General features: G+C 31.5%; 3 protein-coding genes across 3 annotated transcripts; 1 reads left to right on the forward strand and 2 right to left on the reverse strand.

Moving 5' to 3' along the window:
* Nucleotides 1-342: 342 nt before the first annotated feature.
* Nucleotides 343-1,679, reverse strand: LOC126739783 (piggyBac transposable element-derived protein 4-like). Its single transcript, XM_050445596.1, has 3 exons — nt 1,505-1,679; nt 888-1,439; nt 343-578 (listed from the first exon to the last, which is right to left on the reverse strand). Exons 1-3 carry the CDS (start codon nt 1,677-1,679, stop codon nt 343-345), a joined length of 963 nt encoding a protein of 320 aa, XP_050301553.1.
* Nucleotides 1,680-2,245: 566 nt separating this feature from the next.
* LOC126739274 (neurofilament heavy polypeptide-like) lies at nt 2,246-15,233 on the forward strand. The gene is made up of 4 exons (XM_050444877.1): nt 2,246-2,554; nt 7,229-7,417; nt 7,481-7,928; nt 8,673-15,233. The coding sequence occupies exons 1-4, from the start codon at nt 2,372-2,374 to the stop codon at nt 8,732-8,734; spliced, it is 882 nt and encodes a 293-aa protein (XP_050300834.1). The 5' UTR covers nt 2,246-2,371; the 3' UTR covers nt 8,735-15,233.
* On the reverse strand, nt 10,591-12,577 carry LOC126739784 (piggyBac transposable element-derived protein 2-like). The gene is made up of 3 exons (XM_050445597.1): nt 12,551-12,577; nt 12,165-12,357; nt 10,591-11,333 (listed from the first exon to the last, which is right to left on the reverse strand). The coding sequence occupies exons 1-3, from the start codon at nt 12,575-12,577 to the stop codon at nt 10,591-10,593; spliced, it is 963 nt and encodes a 320-aa protein (XP_050301554.1).
* Nucleotides 15,234-20,284: the final 5,051 nt, after the last annotated feature.

Below are 20,284 nucleotides of genomic sequence, written 5' to 3' on the forward strand. Positions count from 1 at the left end.
TTTCGCATTTTTTCGGGCGTACGCAGCATTGTGAGCCATTGACATGGTGCTGTAGCATTTAGCGCATCTCTTTCGAGTAACTCGTTTTTGGCCTTCCACTTCCTTCAACATACAGCGTTGGGTTCTTGACGTGGAACGACGAGAAACATTATTAAGTTTTTCGTCGTTTTCAATGAGACCTGAAACTACCTCTTCTTTGAAAGTGGTGATGCTGATTTTTTTCTTGTTTATTTTATTGTAAAGATGTAACGCGTTTACTATTGTTATAGCAGTAATAAGATGAAACATTAGGCGTTTGTACCATTTTGAAGTTCGCCTTAGAAAAGGCGCGTATGCTGACATTTAATCCGACAAGTCGATAAAGGCCTTGCCCTGATTATAGTCAACAATTACTTTCGGCTTAATAACTTTCTTTCCTTTCTTTGCTAAAGTAACGGTAGAATCATCGTGTTTGATGCTTAGCATGATGACGTCTCTCTTATTCTTCCACTTTAGGACTACAGTTTTGTCATTATCTTGCTGAGCTACAATTCCACCTCGATTCAACTTTTCCTTTATTACTTCCTGAGGATTGGAACCTTTGCGGTTTGCTCTAATTGTACCAACTAAATGCCTTTTTTCGGTCTTTTGGCTAATGATACGCTCGTGTACCAGTTGTCAGTGTAAAGTGTGCGGCCACTGTCCAAAAGACCTTCCATCAATTCCAGGACTACCTTTTCAGAAACTGCAAATTCACTTGATTTTTTTCTGCCGGTATATACTTTGAAATCCCAGGTGTATCCTCCAGATACAGTATACACACAACTTGAAAAGCTTTATACCGTAGCGGTGTCGCTTATTGGGTATATATTGTCTGAAATGAATGCGTCCTCGAAGCGGGACGTTACTTTCGTCGATACAAATGTCTTTTTCGGGCATGTAGGAGGACTTAAATTTCTTTTGCAGCATGTCAAGAAATTCGGATATTTTGTAAAGTCGGTCATCAGAGGGTCTGTCCTTCTCATTATCACTTACATGGAACATGCCCAAAATACCTTCAAATCTGTTTCTACTCATAATTGTGGGTATGCGATTTTGGTACAACGATTTGGTTGACCAATAATCCCGTAACTGAGGCATTGGAAGAAGGCCCATCCATAATATAATGCCAAAAAATTTTCGCATTTCCACGGGATTGGTATCCACCCATTTCGGCACCTTGGCCTTCCGGTTTGGATCTGCTATTGCCGCAGCAATTCGCTGTGAAGCAAACCTATTGGTTTCAGTCACAAATAGATTAATCATCTCATCGTCGATAAAATAGTTAAAGAAATTAGTTGGTTCTTTCCCTGCAAAGTCTGCACTAACAGCTGGAACAACACTAACATTCTGAGGGCTTTCACTGAAAGACAGTCGGTCTCCTTGAACGTGATCCCATTTTTGCTTAGTAGTTAAAGTCGCTAGAGGTACGTCATCGTCTAGATCTTCGTCTTCGGATAATAATATGGCAGAATTATCTTATTACCGGATGAATCGTTATCGGATGATAGATCACTTTCAACAGGAATAAAATCTTTATATACGAGCGAATCATCTGAAAATCGGGTAATTTCGTCTTCTATTATATCTCTTGACTCGTCGTCGGACAGATTCTCCAGCTCCTTTGCCAACTCCTGATCGGATAGATATTTCTTAGCCATATTTGCTTAACTCTGAAACAAAAAATTACATTAAAGCTAGTGTCCACGGGTGGGCAGTCGGTCCCAAAATGTAAAATAGCATTCTGGGACCACGTGCCCACCCGTGGGTCACCGCAAAAGAATTACAAAAACAGCCAAAAGTCGACAGAGTATTGATCCACAAACAACATAAACTGGAAAAAAATAACTATTAACAAAAAATATCCAGAATAAAAATTGAGTTAATTCTCTACAAATTTGGTCCAGCTCGTTTTTCGGAAAAAGCCGTATTTTTCTAGTAATTGACAAAAATGATGTATAAACAATTATTTTGCAAAAATATGTATTTCACGATTTTGTCGAAAAGTTGAAAAAAATCATTCTTGGATAACCTTTGAACTATTCCAATTGGTCTTATTCGGTTACTATAATTTTTTTATAATTTTTTCGAAGTGAAAATCTGTACAAGGTGTACTAATTTTACAACTTGACAACGTCGGTTTTTCTGTTGCCGAACTAAGTGAAACTGCGCAAGTCGCTATTTGCGCTATATGTCAAAATTGTCAAACTGCAAACTGCCAAAGTTCGGATTTGTGTTTACGTCACGGCCGCGTCACCTAAAATTTTGTCAAAAATTAACCACTCGACAGCAACTTCGAAGCGAGAAGTCGTGGCAATTTGTTCATTTCCTGACTAAAAAATCGAAGAAAAACATGGAAATCATCACGGACCTGGTGGAAAATCAGCTAATGCTCGCCGTGCCTGTCGGCCTTGCGATTTTAGCGTGTGTTTTATTGTTTACTTATTCGATTCGTCCAGTGAAACAGCCAAATTTCAAATTAAGCAGCTTGGACGACAGGAAAACAGGTGGAAAAAAGAAAAAATTGAAGGAAAAGGTAAGACCCAGTCTTTGTTAGTCATGCTCGATTTATTTCTGGACAATTTTTTTTCAACGCGGTTTTATTGAGCAAAACATGTGATACTAATTTTAATCCATATGCTTATCATTTTTGCATACCATTGTTCTACTTTTCCTAAATAATTATTGATTTTATCATTGAAACATATTTATGAAAATCACATAATATTATAGAGAACTTTTTAAGTGCGTTTTATGAAAATGTAGAGTTCTTACAAAACTGTGATGCTCAATACCTGTTTTCAGACCTTTGCTACTTGCCTAGTTATTATATTTATTTACAATAATTGTAAAGCAACTTTGCCTTTTAATTTGAAATTGTGTGTATTACCTGTAATATTCCTAGTATTGGATTATGTGGAAAATCAAGGTCTTGATTATTGTATATATTTTTTTAATCAATCTTATGCAACTGGCAGAGTTGTCAAAATCAAATTGTAGGGTAAAGGTCTGGTTTAGCTTTTGCTTATAAGTGCACAGTTTAAGTGTTGAAGGCTTTGAAATAATTAAATATCACGAGAACTGATTCTTCATTCGCATCTAAAAATTGAATAATTATGACTGTAAGATCAGGCACTACACTCTTACACCATGCCTCATTGACTTTTAGGTAAAATCTTATTATTTATGAAAGTAATAATTTAAATTGGCATAAATTTATTTAATTAGATAAAAAATGTCTGAGTAATGATATTATTATTCTTGGACCATGCAACTGCAACTTATGAAATTAGTGATATTCTAATTATTCATCAAATACAGGGTAATCCATCAAATTTACTGAACTATATCACCAGTGAATACCATCAAATTTCACTCAATATTTTACCCGATCTTCTGCCCGGGGACACTTTGAACAGCTACTGTAGTATTTTAAGGAAGTAGTGGACATTTTTAGCAATTAATAGGATAAAATATAAATACTAATCAATAAAATTAAATTCAATTCCTTGGTAGCCTGTAGCTTAAATATAAAAATTTATTGTGTGTTTAAAATATGTATCAAAACATGTCCTGTTCACATTTAAAAAAATTAAGGATGAATGCTGCACTATGATGGAATTTATATGTAAATATATCTCTGAAACATAATAATGTAAATATATTGGTCTGAAAGTATAGAAAAATGGAGTATTTGTAATAGGAACAATATTCCAATGGTGGAGTATGTGGATGTTTTTTAAGCAAAAAAATTATTTTAACATTTATACATTTTAATTGTATCTGGAATTATAAACCCAACCCAACTTTTCTGAAAATCACATTTAAAATTAGGGGAAAATAGGGTCTAGTTTTGACACAAAGATGTGTGAGGAAAAGTTCCTGTTATGTTATTTTTATGATTAATAGTAAATTTTTTACAGTAATTTAAATTTTCAAAAATTCATTTTCTGATGCTTTTGGTTGGAATTACACATTTTAAGCCTTTTTCCATAATTTTAGGACTGATTTTCAAAAAAATTGCCAAACTAGACCTTTACCAATTGTAGTTGATCTTTTAGAATGATAGTTTTCTATATTCAAAAAATGCAAGGAAAATAGATTTGTTTATAAATCTATTTTCCTCACTGGTCTTGCTTCTTTCACTAGGTCACTGATTTTGCTTCTTTTCACTGTAATTCAAAGTTTCCTGTGCCCTAAATAATAAAAATATATTTAACCAAAAATGAAATATGGCAAAAATGTGACTTAAACCTGCAATAGGCAATTCAATTACAAATCAGTTTGGTTGTTACCAAATTGCTCACCAAACAATCCATCCTATAAAATGAAATAATAAAATAGGAAGAACCAAGAAAACTGACTGATACAGGATTTATTTTTTTACTTGTAACATATGTTTTGTCCTACAAATACATCATCATTCAGCAATGTGGAAACTGTTCTAACATCTGCCCTAAATAAAAATATGTTTAACTAATACATTTAAAAAAAAATGCATTATGGCAAAAATGTGACTCTTTCAATTCATTATGCAGAAACATCACTGCCTCAAAATTATATTTACACTCAAACAAAATGTGGTTCAAGTCATCAGTTGGCTGGTTGTACACACAATCACATATGAGTCCTTTATTCTTACTTAATGTTTTATATTATCTATGTTTTGTCCTACAAATACATCATCAGACCGATACTATTTTTGTTTTTTTTTTTCTAAAAATTAGTGATTAAGTCACAAAATATTATATTACAGAATTTAATATTTTCAGAAACCCTTTAGCAAAGGACGACAAAATTCAGTACAATTGAAAATTATAAACGCACATAAATTTGCTTGTTTTAACTTTAGGCTTTTTAAGAGATTTTCCTTGGCAAAGAATTTAGTGTTATCAAACAATAAACAACTTAATAATAGTTCTATGGTTGGAACCTTTGGTGTGATACTCAAATTATGGGACAGTTTTACCACTAACCAAAACTCTTTATTTTATTTTTGACATGAGTTTCACTAATTATGCATCTTTAGGAGAAGGTTAAAAACTTACATTTTAAGATTTTTTAATCTTCTCCCAAAGATGCTAATATCATTAGCAAAACATGTGTTGAGAGTAAAATTGAGTTAGTGGTAAAACTGTAATTTGAATAAACAGCTTTTATACACTTTAAAACCCAGCCTAATTTAGTTGTTTGTTGATGACTATGTCTTTGAACTTCATCTAAAATCTACAATTTGCCTAGTCAGTGATGGGTACATAAACAATGTAGACTTAGACAAGCTTATTTTCTATGCATAGACAATGTATCAATATAAACAAAATGCATAGACAATATAAACAATTATGGTTTTATTTTGTTTAAAAGAATACATTTGCAAAATAATTAAACTCTCAAAAGTAACAAAATTAGTCAAAACTCACTCACAAAAATAATTTTGAGTATTCTTCAAAGAATTCTTCTGCCTCAAAAATCTCACTTGGTATTTTTAAAGCATAATACACATGTAGGAGCTTTTTTGATCTGTCAAATCTAAGTATTTAATTTGGCAGTGTGTAAATCACTCTACTTTGAAAACACACTTTCAATTTGTGCAGAAGATGTTGCAATTCTTAGCAATCTTTGTGCAAAATTGGATAGTGATGGAGAATCTACAGTATTGGCCATAATAGTTGGAACTTTTGAAAATTTATTATATTTTGTGTGCCTTTTAATAAGCATTTTATTTTCTTTTATAAAGTTGTTGTACACGAAAAACTAGTGTTAATTAGTTTAAATGTTGACAAAAATTCAGCACCAGTAGCAGTTCGGAATAAAAATTTTAAAAAAGCTGGACAAAATACTTGGAACTAAATGATTTTTATTCTAAAATGACATAAAACATAACTTATTGAAACCATAATATTATAATTAATATTTGGTATGGTAACCCTTAGCAATAATTACTGCCTGCATTCTTCTGGGCATTGATTCAATCAAATTTTCAATTATTTGTGTGTCAATGTGAATCCAGGCTTCAACAAGCTTATGAAATGGTTTATCAGTATTTTTGACTGTTCCAGATCCCCGAATTTTGCGATCCAGATGTTCCCATAAATTTTCAATCGGGTTTAAGTCTGAACTCTGGGCCGGCCACTTTAAAACTGTGATCTTTTCTTGGTCCAACCATTCTTTTACCAATTTTGACGAATGTTTTGGATCGTTATCATGCTGGAATACAACATTTACTGGCATAGACTCAAATGTGTAAGGCTCCATTATATTATCGCAAAATATCCGGATACATAAATCGATCCATTTTCCCCACAATTTTATGTATTGGCCCAGTACCATACCAAGAAAAGCATCCCCATACTATCACATTACCACCTCCATGTTTAACTTAAAAATATAAACTTTTATTATAAACTTTTTCTTGAGTATTTCACCTTTCGGTCATCTTACATGAACTGTTACATCACTGGAAAACAGATTGAACTTAGATTCGTCACTGATTAGCACTTTTTTCCAGTCTTGTACAGTCCAGTTAAGATGATCCATTGCAAATTGTAGGCGTAACTTGACATTTTTCTTCCGCAGCAAAGGTTTTTTAGCAGGTCTGTAGCTGTTAAGTCCACCAAAACACAATCGCCTTCTTACCGAGTTTGCAGAGATATTGGAAGGCTGACCTTCATTTAATTCTTGTAAAATTTTGGAGGATGACAAAAATGGGTCATTCTGGAAAATATTTAAAATTCGCCTATCTACACGGGCAGTCGTGGCTTTAGGTCTTTCAGTGCTTTTACCTGGTACCACATTTCCAATTATACGGTATTTCTTAATTATCTGTGACACGGTGTTCTCAGGAACGTTTAGTCTTTGAGCAATATTACGCTGCCTAACACACTGATTGTAAAAATCTAAAATTCTTTGGCGAATGTCGCTGGAATAGGACTTGCCTTTTCCCAGTGTATTTCTTATTGTCTGAAACAAGATAAGGTTGAAATTCTGGTATGCTTTTTTGTTTACTTATAAATATGTTTATTGATTGGATGTACAAAAATAAAATATAAATTTAAAACATTGGAAAAATTTTAAATTTTTTAAAGTTCCAACTTTTATGGCCGATACTGTATTTCTATATTTTTTATGGAAAAGACATCTGGCACTTGTAATTTTTTTTTTTTTAATGTTAATACATATTTTAAGTATTTACAAAAGTGTTTTTTGAAAGAAATCCTCAGCAAATGGCCACATTTCTTCTGGTGTATCAAAATCTGAGAAGTCTCCTGCAAAGGAGCCAAAGAAGTCTCCAGAAGCAGCCAAAAAAGAAAAGAAAGAAACCAAGGTAAAGGAAGTAAAAAAAGTTGAAGTTGTTAAGAAGCAACCCAGTGAAGAGCCAAAAAAGAAGACTGCTAAAAAGGTAAGCAACACTATTATGAAAACAATATTTAATCTAGTCCTGACATTCTGTTTCTTTTTTTAGAATGTTGTAGAAAAACCTGCCGATTTTGATGACGGTGACTGGGAAACTGTTCCATTAAAAGCTGATAAGAAGAAGAAGGTAGAATCAGAACCTAAACCCAAAAAAGAGAAAAAACCCAAAATTCAGCCTGAAGTAGAAGTTAAGGATGAATCTGATGAAAAGGAAAGCATTGTAGTAGAAGAGATTGAGGCAGAACCAGAACAGGAACCTGAAAAGGAAGCTGTTGCCATAAAACCTGTTGAAGAAATAGCTCCAGTTGTAGAGGAAAAGAAAGACAAGAAGAAGAAGAAAGATAAGAAAAAGGAGCCTAAAGAAGCCCCAAAAGTAGAGGAAGCTGTTAAGGTAGAGGCCCCTAAACCTGCTCCTGTAAAAGAGCAGCCTAAAGAAGAAGAAAAGGTGTCTGTGGCTGAGGCTGCTCCTGCAGGTGCTGCCTTTGATGAATTGGGTGGTAAGTGTGCAAGCATTAAGCATTTTGTTATTAATATATCTATGTCTATTAGATTATACTTGGGTTACCGAACAGATTGAGTGGTCACGTGATCGTTTTGCGCCGGGGATGTGTGCCCTAGAGCCTCGATAGGGTTTATGACTTGGGGTTTTATTTAATTTTATTAGACAAGCGGCTTTTGATTGTTTTGTTGAATTTTTCTGCTATTCGAATACTTGAATCTATAATGGCCGGGTTCATCAGAAAAAAGTGCTCCCTGAGCGCTTGATTGTTGCTCAGGTATGACAATTTTTATTGGTCCTTACTATTATAGGCAAAACTTCCAGCGTTCAAGTAGCGCTCGGTTCTGATGAACCTGGCCAATTACACCCTATATGTTTGACCTGGCACGATTACTTAAAAGGATTACCTATTCCTTTTCGGTAAACCCCAATATATTAACATAACTTTGCACAAAATACTTAATAGGAATTTTATATCATTACCAGGCACAACTTCAAAATTGGTTTGGATCCATTTTGCTCCAAAGCTGTACGGTAAAATAATTTAAAATAAGTAGGCATAATTCTTCTCGTCTAAATCTGCCAAGGTTGCATCGATGGGCGGGCCTACATTTCGCGCACATTATTTACTCCATCTGTTCGGTAATCCGACTATAGTTTTTTGCACACAGTGTATATTTCAAAGTGATTGTTGTCATTAAAATTGATTAAATTAATAGGAAGAATTAATTGCTTCTTTCAGACACTTGGTCAGAAGCCAAAACGGTAAAGAAAAGCAAAAAGAAGGCCCGCAGGGACAACTAATAGCAACGCCCCTAAAGTCGACCATAACAAACTTCAAGAGTTCAAAAAGTTCCCACGCTTGAGCTCTTGGCCATCTTGAAGCAAGATGACCGTTAAATATGTGATTGGGAAAACTAACCTCAACTGTGCAGTTAAAGAGCAAGATCTCAATATATAACCGGCTTCGGAATTTCGAGTTAAACTCTACGCCGATTTTCATAACTGCAAGTCTGATTTTTTTAACCTGTTGTGAAAAATGGGACGTGTGTCGTGTCGATTTTTTTGTTCATTCTTCGTTTCATGTTCTATATTTTCAGTAATTTGTTAATTTTTCACCACAGTGTTGAAACGAAAATGTTTATAATTTTCGAGCGAGATGTGGTGTCCTTCGTACTGTAAGTTTCTAGTTTTTAAAATTTAGATTTTAGGAGTAAATTGTTTTCAAGACCAGTAACGCGTAAGTGATACGATTTCTAATAAATTTATTAGATTGATTGTTGGGATTGGCAAATTGTACTAGTGTCTATCATATATTTTGTATCATAGAAAAGAAGATAAAGTCAGACACTTTTGAAAAAGGAAATAGTTATATGGAAATTTATTATATGATATATTTATAAAATGCTGCTAAATTCTTGCCAAAAGCAAACCACACAAAAATTATGCAGTTTTATATATTCATAGGGCTCTAATTTTTTAACGATTTTAGAACTCCCAGATTTGTTATTTCATTTAAAAGAAAAACAATTATAAAAAATTGGATTTTTTTTTAGCAACAAACAAAATAACACATTACAATCATTTTTATTTAAACTAAAAACCCGGTTTTTGTTACCTTCAAAAAATTGGTCAAAAAGTATTTTGATGATCGAAAATTATTTTGTTAATTTCAATGGATTTACCAAATATCAGGGGCGCTTATAATTGCGTTTTATAATTTGTTCTTTGCATTAATTTCTTTGTAGTTATAACTAGACTCTGGATTTATGTGTGATATAAAATTGCTAAATACATTTTTTATGCTATAAAAAACACTTCGACTTTTTATACTCGAGACTTTTCTCTAATGATTTAACAAAACAGATAATGATCAAAAAGAAAAATATTATTCATAACTATTTGAAGTGTGTCAATTGCTAAAAGAAAAATATTGTTGTTCCTAGCCAATGTTTCGAATTAATTCATATTCAGGGCTCAAAATCGTAGTTCTCTCTCGTCAAATTAAAAAAGTGCATCATAGGGATTATTAGGATGCATCTCCCAGGGATAAAAACGCTAATCAGTTAAAGGGCGGTTCCGTAGAGGAGATATTATATTACAATATAATAAAATTTATCAAGTGGAAAAAAACGGTGGACTAGAGAATTTAGCGTAATTTTTATATGGTATATCGTGGTTATTCTTTATTTCAAATGAATTGGTACTTAATAGCACAAGACTAATAAATATTTATTGAAAGTTTTCACGCAGTTAACGTTCTCGTTGGTTTGGAATTATTAGGCTTTTTTCCTCTCAAAAATATAACAATAATTTTTTATTTATTGATATACAGTATTACAAAATAAAACACTTTTGCAAATTTGCTCTAATTTTGTTTACCAGGAACAGATCTACATTTTTTAGGATTTTGAAACAGTGATTTAATAATAAATGATCCAATTTTTTAATAAAGGCTAAATCATACAAACTGTTATATAACACTAAGTTTTCAAGTATTTTAACCCTTAATCGGGCAAGTTTTTAATTTCAATAAAAAAAATATTTTGGTATATTATTTTCTTTATTTGCATTATAGAGAGTACAAAAAATACAAAAAAAAAAAATTTTTTTCTTACATACAAAGAAAAATTACGTATCCTATGGGATACATTGACCGCTCAGGCATCTTTAACATGGTATATTAAAAAACAATTGCGCGTATTCTGTCCTTGCACAAAACATAATCTTACATTACACTTTTGACAAAAAACCGTGGTTTGTCCATTAGTACACAGCCTACATCTTCCTTTTTGTGTAAATGTGGGAAAATGTCCAATTTGGTCATATCTGATATCATCAGTTGGTCTTGCCATTACTGGAACCCTAATCTTTTTTGCTGGCTGATCGTTTTCAAAGTCAGATTTTCGAAATTTGGTCTTTTCCTCGGTTTTAAGCAACGATAAAGCCAAACTTACTCTGAATTCTTTCAAATGGTCATATTTCCGTCCAAGGACTTCACTGTCTCGTCTGCGCAACAACCATGCGTTATTTACACAAATATCAATAAGTTGTCCGAATATCCCCAAATACCAACGCCGTAACTTATAGGGTGTCTTATAAAGAGCTATTAGCATGTCAGCTAAGTCTACACCACCCATGTGGGTATTGTATTGCTTCATAATTTGTGGACATACCACATCAACTTTCTTTTTTCCCTCTTTGCTGTATCGCTTTACTTGAAAAGTAGGAGTGTGTGATACGTACGAGCTGGCTAGGGTAACGCAGTTTGTGTCAGCCCATTTTACGACTGCAATGCCTGCATTATTATCGACTTTATAATCAAAAGTCCCCCTACCCTTCTTGAGTAAAGATTTATCTTGTTCTAAGGTACCACCTTGCAATCGGTTACTTCGCACAGTACCTAAACTGTTTATGCCATAATCCAATTATCAAAATATACATAAGTCTCAGTGGGGTTTGGAACCGTTTTACAAAGCTGTACAACTACTTTTCCGCCTGATCCAAGTTTAGCTTCGGTTCCAAAAAAAATCATGTCAAAAGTAGTAGATCCAGTATATATAAAAAAATCGTACACTATTCAAGATATCCCAGCTCTTACAAACATCTTGAAGCCCCATTTTTTAGGATTTTTTGGCATATATTGTCTTAGATTTCCAGCTTTGGTCCCTTTATATGCTATCATCATTTCGTCAATCGAATAAAGGTTCTCACCCTTGGTTTTTATACAGTTAGTCCTAATTCTTTCTAACAAAGGTCTTATCTTGAAAAGACGATCTCTATGGGCATCAGCATTATTGTCTTGAAAAGGAATAAGTCGTCTCAATTTTTTAAACCTTTATACCGGCATAGCATCAGCAATAAGGTTATATCGAAGATTTAGAGACCAGTAGTCTTCAAAGGACGGCATGCTTACAACTCCCATAAGAAGTTCCACGCCTAAAAAGGCTTTTATTTTACTAAGAGACGTGTTTATTGACGTACCTGTTGTCAATGTTGAGTAGATATTGGTTTGCTCTACAATGTACCCAATAACAGAATCGTCCCAAAATTTTTGAAAATATTGAAGGGGAGTAAGTATATCATCTGGAGACTCGTGTTCAATCTCAATGGGCAATTAATAATACTCAAAATCTTCCTTTTCCCATTTGAAATTATGCCTTTTTATCTTTTTTTTTGTTTTTGTTTTTTAAATTCTCCATAATAACGGATAATGGTATATCGTCATCAGAACTATCAAAATCATTAGATTGATCTATTGGTACATGTGGTGGATGAATTTCAGGATTATTCGAATCCAAAACATTTGTGTCCACCTCTTCATCATCTGATGAGGACCCAACATCGGAAATGTAGCAGTCTTCGGGTGGTAATAGCGTAAAATAGTCCACTCCTCTATTTCTATGGCTATTGATACTGCTTAGAAACTGAAATGTGCCTCTAATGGACAATGTATCTTATCAGATACAAACAAAAATAACCTCAAATATAGACAAAAAAACTTTAGATATTCCGCAACAAATGTTCAAAGACACTTTTTGGAAGCCCTAACTTTACATTGCAAAACACGCAATAACAAACATTTACAAAAAAGCTGCATAGTTTTACAAAAAAACTTACCTCGTCAATATCTGTTTTGTCCGCCATCGCTCAAAACACTAACAGGGTAAACGTTGCACTTCGATCATCCCCACTACCGAATTGCCTTGCTACATGCTTTTGCATCTTTCAGTATACACTGCCCGTTTTCGCGATATTATTACGAAATCTTGCTGAAAGCGTGTCAATACTAATGTATCCTCGTAGATACATTAGCCGATTAAGGGTTAAGTGTTATAGGTGTTAATTTATACAGGGTGTTAGTCAAGTAGGCGACCAAACTTCCGAAGGGGATTCTTTAAAGAAATTTAAGTGTGGCCAATAGCGTTTTTTTTTTTTTTCAAAATACAAAGTGATATATTTAATTGTAAAAGTGTTAATTGCGGTTTTGCTTCTTATCTTTCTCAAAAATTTTCCAGTTTCACACGCGCTGAATTCATAAATTTCATAAATTTTTTTTTTTATTTATGTTTTTTCATTGTAAAACTTTTAAATCTGTAAAAAATTTTTTGGATCTTTGATTTTGGGAAAAAAGGCATCTTAATACACTTTAATAGACAACAAATTAATTATTAGAATACATTTTTTAATAATTAATGCGGCTTTTTGGCGAACATTAATTTCTATGATCCATATTATTAATAAATAATGAAAATCCACCTGCTAATTAATTTCCAATAACTGAATTAACATAAAAAAGAACAATGCTTCATTAAAATTTTAGTTTTATTGCGGTATACAGTGATTTTTCTTTACTCAAAAACAAAGCAAGGTAGGAAAAAAAATTGAGAGATCTTAAAATTGTATGTTTAGTAAAAAAAAATCATAGATGCCACTAGGCTCAGTAATTTTAAGTTTCTAATTATGCCTCTCACTCAAAGAATCAGCCCTTGATATTCGGCCACGTACTTATACACCCTGCATATGTGTATCTATATTACAGTATATCTTGGAAGTAAATATATTTAAATGAGATCTCTAGTTGTAACATTCGTCAGTTCCAGCAATAATTAAAAAAATTGAACTTAATTTTGTTCTCGAGTATCTAATGGAAAAATTCATTTAATATAAAAATACTGGGGAGTAAATATCCTTTAAATAATTAATGCCGTTTGTCAATCCTGCTAAATTCCAAAACTGGTCTTAAAAATAGTAGTATAAAACACTTGATGTTAAAAGCAATTTTGTAAACAAGTGCTTATTGTGAACGTAATGAAACAATCGAAAATTTGAGTATTAGTATTAGGACCACTTTCTAAATCACTAAAACTATCATGATTTTGAAAATGGCCGACAAATAAACATATTTTTGTATCAATCAAATATATTATTGTATTTTTAAGATGTAAATATATCTGGCAATAAGTTATTGTACATTCCATCGAAGAGGTACCATACGTTGGAGTAAGGACGTTTTATGATTTAAAAAAAATGTTTTTGTGTGCCAAAATAATTAAAAGCTGCTCTTTGTTTTCTTTGGGTACAAGATGGTCTCTTAATTATTTCCGATTTTCGAGTTGGCTTTAACTAAATTTAAAAAAAAAATGTGCATACATTGCCTTAAAACATTCATAATATAGGTGCGCAAAGAACGTCTTCCATAAATATCTAGTTTTTTAGTAAATTAATTTTTGTAAAACGTAAACTCTTTTAAGCTTTAACTCAATACTAATACTCCTTGCTTTTTGACAATGCATTTTTTGTCAGTTCTATTAAAACTCTTATCGATCTAGTTCGCTTTTTGTGTTATGTGTATATTTTGTCTTTTGTTAAGCGTTTTGTTTCGTTCATTTAAGAGTTTATTTAATAAATTTTATTGATTTGTACGTAGTTTGTTCAGTTTTTATCAATTTTTTTCTCTCTATTATTTGTTTATTTTGTTGGTTATAAAAGGCCTACTACGCGAAGTGAGAGTGCAGGATTCTTTGTTATAGGTATAGGGGCGTTTCTGATGAAAGTAGCTATTTTTTTAGACAGCTATTTTATAAGACAGAAATTACTGGGAATAAAAAGTACAGTTGCGTATTTGGTTTTTTGATTTTGTGAACCAAACATTTCAAAATTGTTATTTTTCAGCACAATAATCAGAAATTATCTACCTAAATAAGTATTTTCTAAACCTAATAAACGGAATTTTAGGGCTAACAAAATGAAACATAAATCTGTTTATTTATATGTGGACGTTTCGACATAAATCTCATAAAGTAATCCTCAGGAGGTGCTACAAAGGTAATACTAAAAAAGGAAATTTTTATTTGTATTTGTTTATATGTACATTTGTGACTTATTTTTTAATTTTTTGTAGAAGTTTTAAAAATAAAATTATATTCAAGGAAAAATAAACAACTGACAAGAAAACGGAAAGCTTACTAGTGTTGTGTCCAAAAGCAATTAAGCTTGAGTGTTAATGAAAAAAAAATTTTAGGTATCACTTTCAAATTTGATATATATTTTTAAAAAATCTACATATAAGAAAATAAGTATCAAAAATATTTGTGATAAAATCAAACTGCATTTTGAAGTGTCCTGAGGATGACAGTATAACTAAACACGTCGATGCATAAGTTAAACAGGTTTCCTTTTTGAATTTGCTAGTTTTTTTTTCCATGTTTAACATACAGAATTTTTTTCAACAATAAAAATTTTAAAATGTTTACAGCGTCGATTAATTTTGTTGAAAGCTAAATATATAATTTTAGTTTGAGCAACTGTGCATCATTATCACATTTAATGAACTAAATAATTGACATTATATGAACTAATTACCTTAGGAATGTTCCTTTGTACATTTGTAGTTAAATGTCAAATCTAATGTGTATGTTCTTACTGGTTTTTCAGGAGAGACTTAATCTGAAAAACGGATCACTGACTATGCTGTAAGTGAAATTGCAATTCCGATTTTTTTAAGAGTACAATCAAAGTTTCTCCTATAAGAGGAATTTACATAAGGCCATTTGACTACAAAATTATAAAAACCGCTTTGAGAAATTAAATAATAATTAAAATTTAGCTTCACCAATATTCAGATATTATAGCCCAAATATCTTGGCCTTTATAAACCAACATTTTTCATTTATATTAACATCGTGTACACTGAATTCATAGAAGGGACTTGAAGTTTCTTTTGTAAATCGTAAGCGAAAGGTTAGTGTTCTAAATTAATTTCAATTAGTTTTTTAAGAAACTAGAGTTAGTTTTTTTTTAATATTCAAGCGAAGTTTCACGAAGCTTTGCATAAATTTTAATGCTGTAAATAATTATTAATGTCTGTTAATTTACTACGTAATATAATTTTATTCTTTAATGTTTACTTAATGCGTCGCTTTGTTTCGGTGTTTAAATTTGTACATGATGTGGCATATTTAATAAGTAGATTAGATTTTTCATGCTATAATTAATATAAATATGAACATATTTTTTGGTCAGTGGATTATTTATCTTTTTGGGGACCATTTTGAAATAAAAATATGAAAAATCGTTGTCTTCGGTGTTATTTCTTTCCACCGCTTCCAGCAAAATCGCATATCGATTATTTGATTCTCCAACTATAGGAAAAGGGGAAAACAACCTCAAAAGACTTCTTATAATAAATTGTATTATTATATCACTTGTTTATTACTATATAGGATGTCTCAGAAAGCGTACTGCAAGGGAGCTAAATTAGAGAAATAGTGTCATTTTGATACTTCTTAAACTAATAGAAACTTTGCAAGAGTAAAATCTTGAATAAGTAGAAAAAACAGCTTTTCTCTAATTTTACGGGGAATGTAAAAATATGTTTTTTTTTTAAATAAATTTTAGGGTCCCAACTAGCATTTTTGGCAACAGCTACGTAATCGCGACTATAAAGAATACTTTAAAGTTCTGGTTACTAGTCGCGGGAACCGTTTAGGCACCGTTCTGTTACCACTTTTTTACCAAAATTGGGAATGATTTTGCTGTAGCAAATACGTAATTCTATCGTCCCGGGAACTTCTTTTTAACGTCCCATAGTGGTTTTCGGGATGTCATAAAGTAGTAATTGTGCAGTGTTAGTTATTAAGAAGTTACTGATGCAATATTATGCAAACATTTTGATTCTCTTTCTTTGTCAACACAAATAATTTTATATGTCCGTCTTTATTCTAAGTGATGGCGTTGTATCGGGGTTAATCTACTTCATATTGTATTTAATATAGCTGATATTATCGCTTACCGGAGTGGAAAAATGTAAACGAAGCAAATTTTACTGTTAAACATAGGCAATATAGGACGAAAATAAAGAACGCCTCATTAAAATAATGACTTTTAACAAAAAAATATACCAAGTCTAAATATTTAAATTTAATTTTTTAAAGAAGGTAGATAATTTTTTTCACTCCTCTTTACTCCTATGAATATAAGAAGTCTATAATTTAATAAAAATTGCATAAAATGTAAAAGTATTCCGATTTTAGCAAATTCATAAAATCGTGCAATACCTTTTCACAAAATGGAGTCAAATAATTAAAAAAAATATGGCGAATTGTTGTTAGAGTTACCAAGAAGTTTCATTTGTTACTTCAAAGTAAAAATGACTTAGGAATAAGGAAATTATTTCAAAAAAATGCTACTATAAAGTATATTTTACTGCATAGTAGAAATAATTACTTAAAGGTAATTTGCTTTAATAGCCAAGGTGGTAAATATTACTTTAAAGAAGAAATAAGGGTAACTATTTCGGTCTTGTTACTGATAATATTACTTCAAAGTGTATTACTGCGTGGTAATATTTTGATGTTCCTATGTAGTCGCAAAAACTTGAAATTTAACTTTGTAATCGCGCTTACTTAAAAGTTCCCATTTAATCGTCCCACCGACCAATATTTTCTACTTTATAGTAACGACGTTGTAAAGGTAATTAGGTCAGGTCGCTAAGCGGTATCAGCTACCATCAGAGTTACCGCAAAGTAATAATTACTATATAGTTAAGTATTAAGTTAATATTACGTATTTCTTATTACTATTTTTTACTTGGCAGTTATTTAAACTTATAAGATATTTTTTTGGTACCAGTTACCGATTTATTACTTGAATAAAGTAATATAGTCAAACAATGTTGTAGCCGTAACTAAAATTGCTAGTTGGGGTTGTTTCGAATTTTCAGATTTTGATAGAAACTACATTATGTATATAAAGACGTTTAAAATAAATAAAGATATGTTTGTAAAAAAAAGCTATACGATGATTAAATTCAAAACCGTGAACAAAAAATGTTATGCCTTAGAAGCCCTTAATTTTCCTCTTATTTCATTAATTTTTTAAAATGTTCCTTTTCTTTTTTAAACCAAATTTGTATATTTTATGTAATTTTTATTTTTGATAAAAAATTTCCAAAATAATATCATACGGAGTTATTATCATTTATAATTAAACCAAAATATTCATATTTTGTTAAAAACTTACTTTTTAAGTTTAATTCTTTAAACTCTTACTTTTCTTTTTTTTATCATACATCTTAGTTCTTTCTTACATTTAATTTCTTGTTTGTCTAAACTAAGATAGATACCTATTTTGCAAAAATAAATAGAGGAAACAGCAAAATGCAAGTTATAATCAATAAAATTATTTATTAAATTGAATATTATTTTGCTATTATATTTATACAGGGTCCTGCAACAGTGCGTCGGTCTTCCATAAAGCCTAAAAAAATTAGATTAAAATTTTCTAACCTCTTAAAAAATTTTTGGGACCTGATAGCGCATATCTGGAAAATATTTTGACGTATACAGGGTGCTTCAAAAAAGTAGGGCGATATAAGCAGCATTTTTTTTTAATGGAATGCCATTCTTTTTATTATATTTTTAAGACCGCCTTAGGCTACCTAGTATACGCGCTAAATATGGCTGCTTTGTCATGCGCAGTTTGACTGCAATAATTTTTTTATAAAAAAAATCTAAAAATCCTTACATCATTTAATTTCATCTTGATACTAGAAATGTTAATTCAATGTCAATATTGGACTTAATTGCGATTCTAGAAGAATGGAGAATTACTTTGATTCAAATTGTTTCCCTCTGTCATATACAGGGTGTTCGTAGTTAGCAATCATATTTTACGAATTTCAAAGCTCCATTTCTCGCTTTTTTTAAATGGAACACCCGGTATATTTTTATCCATTTAATGAAGATTTAATACATGAACATTTTTTATTATGTAAACATATTAGCTATCTTTAGTCGTTTTTAAAATATTCACGATAATTATCCGTAGATAATAAAATGTTTAAATAAGAACCCGGAAATCTGCATTCTTAACAAAATAGGTATTTTAATACCTTTTTTGTTGCCAACAAAATATTTCATCTATTTCTCTAAATAAATTTTTGACATTTTGGTGAGAATATCATTTTTGTATGTGTATTATCAGCTTAAGTATTCAGTTATTTGAATTATCGTAACTTTGTTTGTAAAAGAAATTTGGAGTTTTGTTTCAGAAATCTAATCTGAACGAAAATTGCATACTTATAAAATGCATTTTAGCAAAGAACTTGTTGACATGATATTTGTGTTGGGGGAATCTGACAAGAATTGCCTCTTAGCCTCTCGAATGTATGGGGCGCGCTATCCTGATAGAAGATGTCCAGAGGAAAAATCTTTTAGAAGGTTACTAGCAAGATTTGTGGAGACAGGGAGTGTTTGTTACCCCAAGCAAGATAGAATGAGGCCTGTTACTAATCAGGAGCAAGAGTTAGATGTGTTATTAACGGTAACCGAAGATCCTCACCTAAGTCAGTCAAATATCAGAGCAGCAGTTGGAATAAGTGAAAGATCAGTGCAACGAATTTTAAAAAGAAATCATTTTCATCCATACCACATCCATGAACATCAAGCACTTTTTGATAGGGATATACAAAACCGACTTGAATTTTGTACTTGGAGCAGAAATCAATTACAAAACGACCCCACGTTTTTTAATAATATCCTATTTACGGATGAGGCAACATTTCATAAAAACGGATCAGTAAATAGACATAACTTTCACTATTATTCATCCGAAAACCCCCATTTTATGCGGCAGATCGACTACCAGCATAGGTGGTCATTAAATGTGTGGGGTGGAGTTATTGGAAGCACCATTATCGGTCCCTATTTTTTTAATGGTCATCTCAATGGAGAAATGTACCTTCCATTTTTACAAAATGAACTGCCTAGATTACTTGCAAATGTTCCATTAATTACTAGAAACCGAATGTGGTTTCAACAGGACGGAGCTCGTCCACATTTTTCTCGAAATGTCACTGAATATTTAAATGTAACCTTTGAAGAAAAATGGATTGGAAGGAATGGACCTATTAATTGGCCACCCAGATCACCTGACCTAACAAAATTAGACTTTTTTTATGGGGTTTTGTAAAAGAAATTGTTTATAGGTAGTAGAAATCCACCTACAACGGCAGTAGATATGGAGCAGAGAATACGGGATGCGTTTGCTCAAGTAACTCCACAAATGCTACATTAAGTAGAAAGAAGTTTTCAGGAACGTATTAATTTATGTTTTGAACAAAACGGAGGACATATTGAACACTTAATGTAATAATAATAAAATGATATATATTTTTAATATGCTTGTTTAATTATTATCGTGAATATTTTAAAAACGACTAAAGATGGCTAATATGTTTACATAATAAAAAATATTCATGTATTAGTTCATGAGCTTTGAAATTCGTAAAATATGATTGCTAACTACGAACACCCTGTATATGACAGAAGGAAACAATTTAAATCAAAGTAA

The sequence above is a fragment of the Anthonomus grandis genome, chromosome 8 (genome assembly GCF_022605725.1).
Source record: "Anthonomus grandis grandis chromosome 8, icAntGran1.3, whole genome shotgun sequence".
Classification (NCBI taxonomy): Eukaryota; Metazoa; Arthropoda; class Insecta; order Coleoptera; family Curculionidae; genus Anthonomus; species Anthonomus grandis.

What these genes read in the sequence shown, in the direction of transcription:
- LOC126739783 (XM_050445596.1), bottom strand. Translation starts at nt 1,679, where the DNA reads ATGGCTAAGAAATATCTATCCGATCAGGAGTTGGCAAAGGAGCTGGAG. An exon ending in ATCCGATAACGATTCATCCG is followed by an intron (nt 1,440 to 1,504) that starts GTAATAAGATAA and finishes ACGTACCTCTAG; the next exon opens with CGACTTTAACTACTAAGCAA. An exon ending in AGACATTTGTATCGACGAAA is followed by an intron (nt 579 to 887) that starts GTAACGTCCCGC and finishes CAAACCGCAAAG; the next exon opens with GTTCCAATCCTCAGGAAGTA.
- LOC126739274 (XM_050444877.1), top strand. Translation starts at nt 2,372, where the DNA reads ATGGAAATCATCACGGACCTGGTGGAAAATCAGCTAATGCTCGCCGTG. An exon ending in AGAAAAAATTGAAGGAAAAG is followed by an intron (nt 2,555 to 7,228) that starts GTAAGACCCAGT and finishes GTTTTTTGAAAG; the next exon opens with AAATCCTCAGCAAATGGCCA. An exon ending in AAAAGAAGACTGCTAAAAAG is followed by an intron (nt 7,418 to 7,480) that starts GTAAGCAACACT and finishes TTCTTTTTTTAG; the next exon opens with AATGTTGTAGAAAAACCTGC.
- LOC126739784 (XM_050445597.1), bottom strand. Translation starts at nt 12,577, where the DNA reads ATGGCGGACAAAACAGATATTGACGAG. An exon ending in ACAAAACAGATATTGACGAG is followed by an intron (nt 12,358 to 12,550) that starts GTAAGTTTTTTT and finishes GGCACATTTCAG; the next exon opens with TTTCTAAGCAGTATCAATAG. An exon ending in TCAATCTAATGATTTTGATA is followed by an intron (nt 11,334 to 12,164) that starts GTTCTGATGACG and finishes TAAACAGTTTAG; the next exon opens with GTACTGTGCGAAGTAACCGA.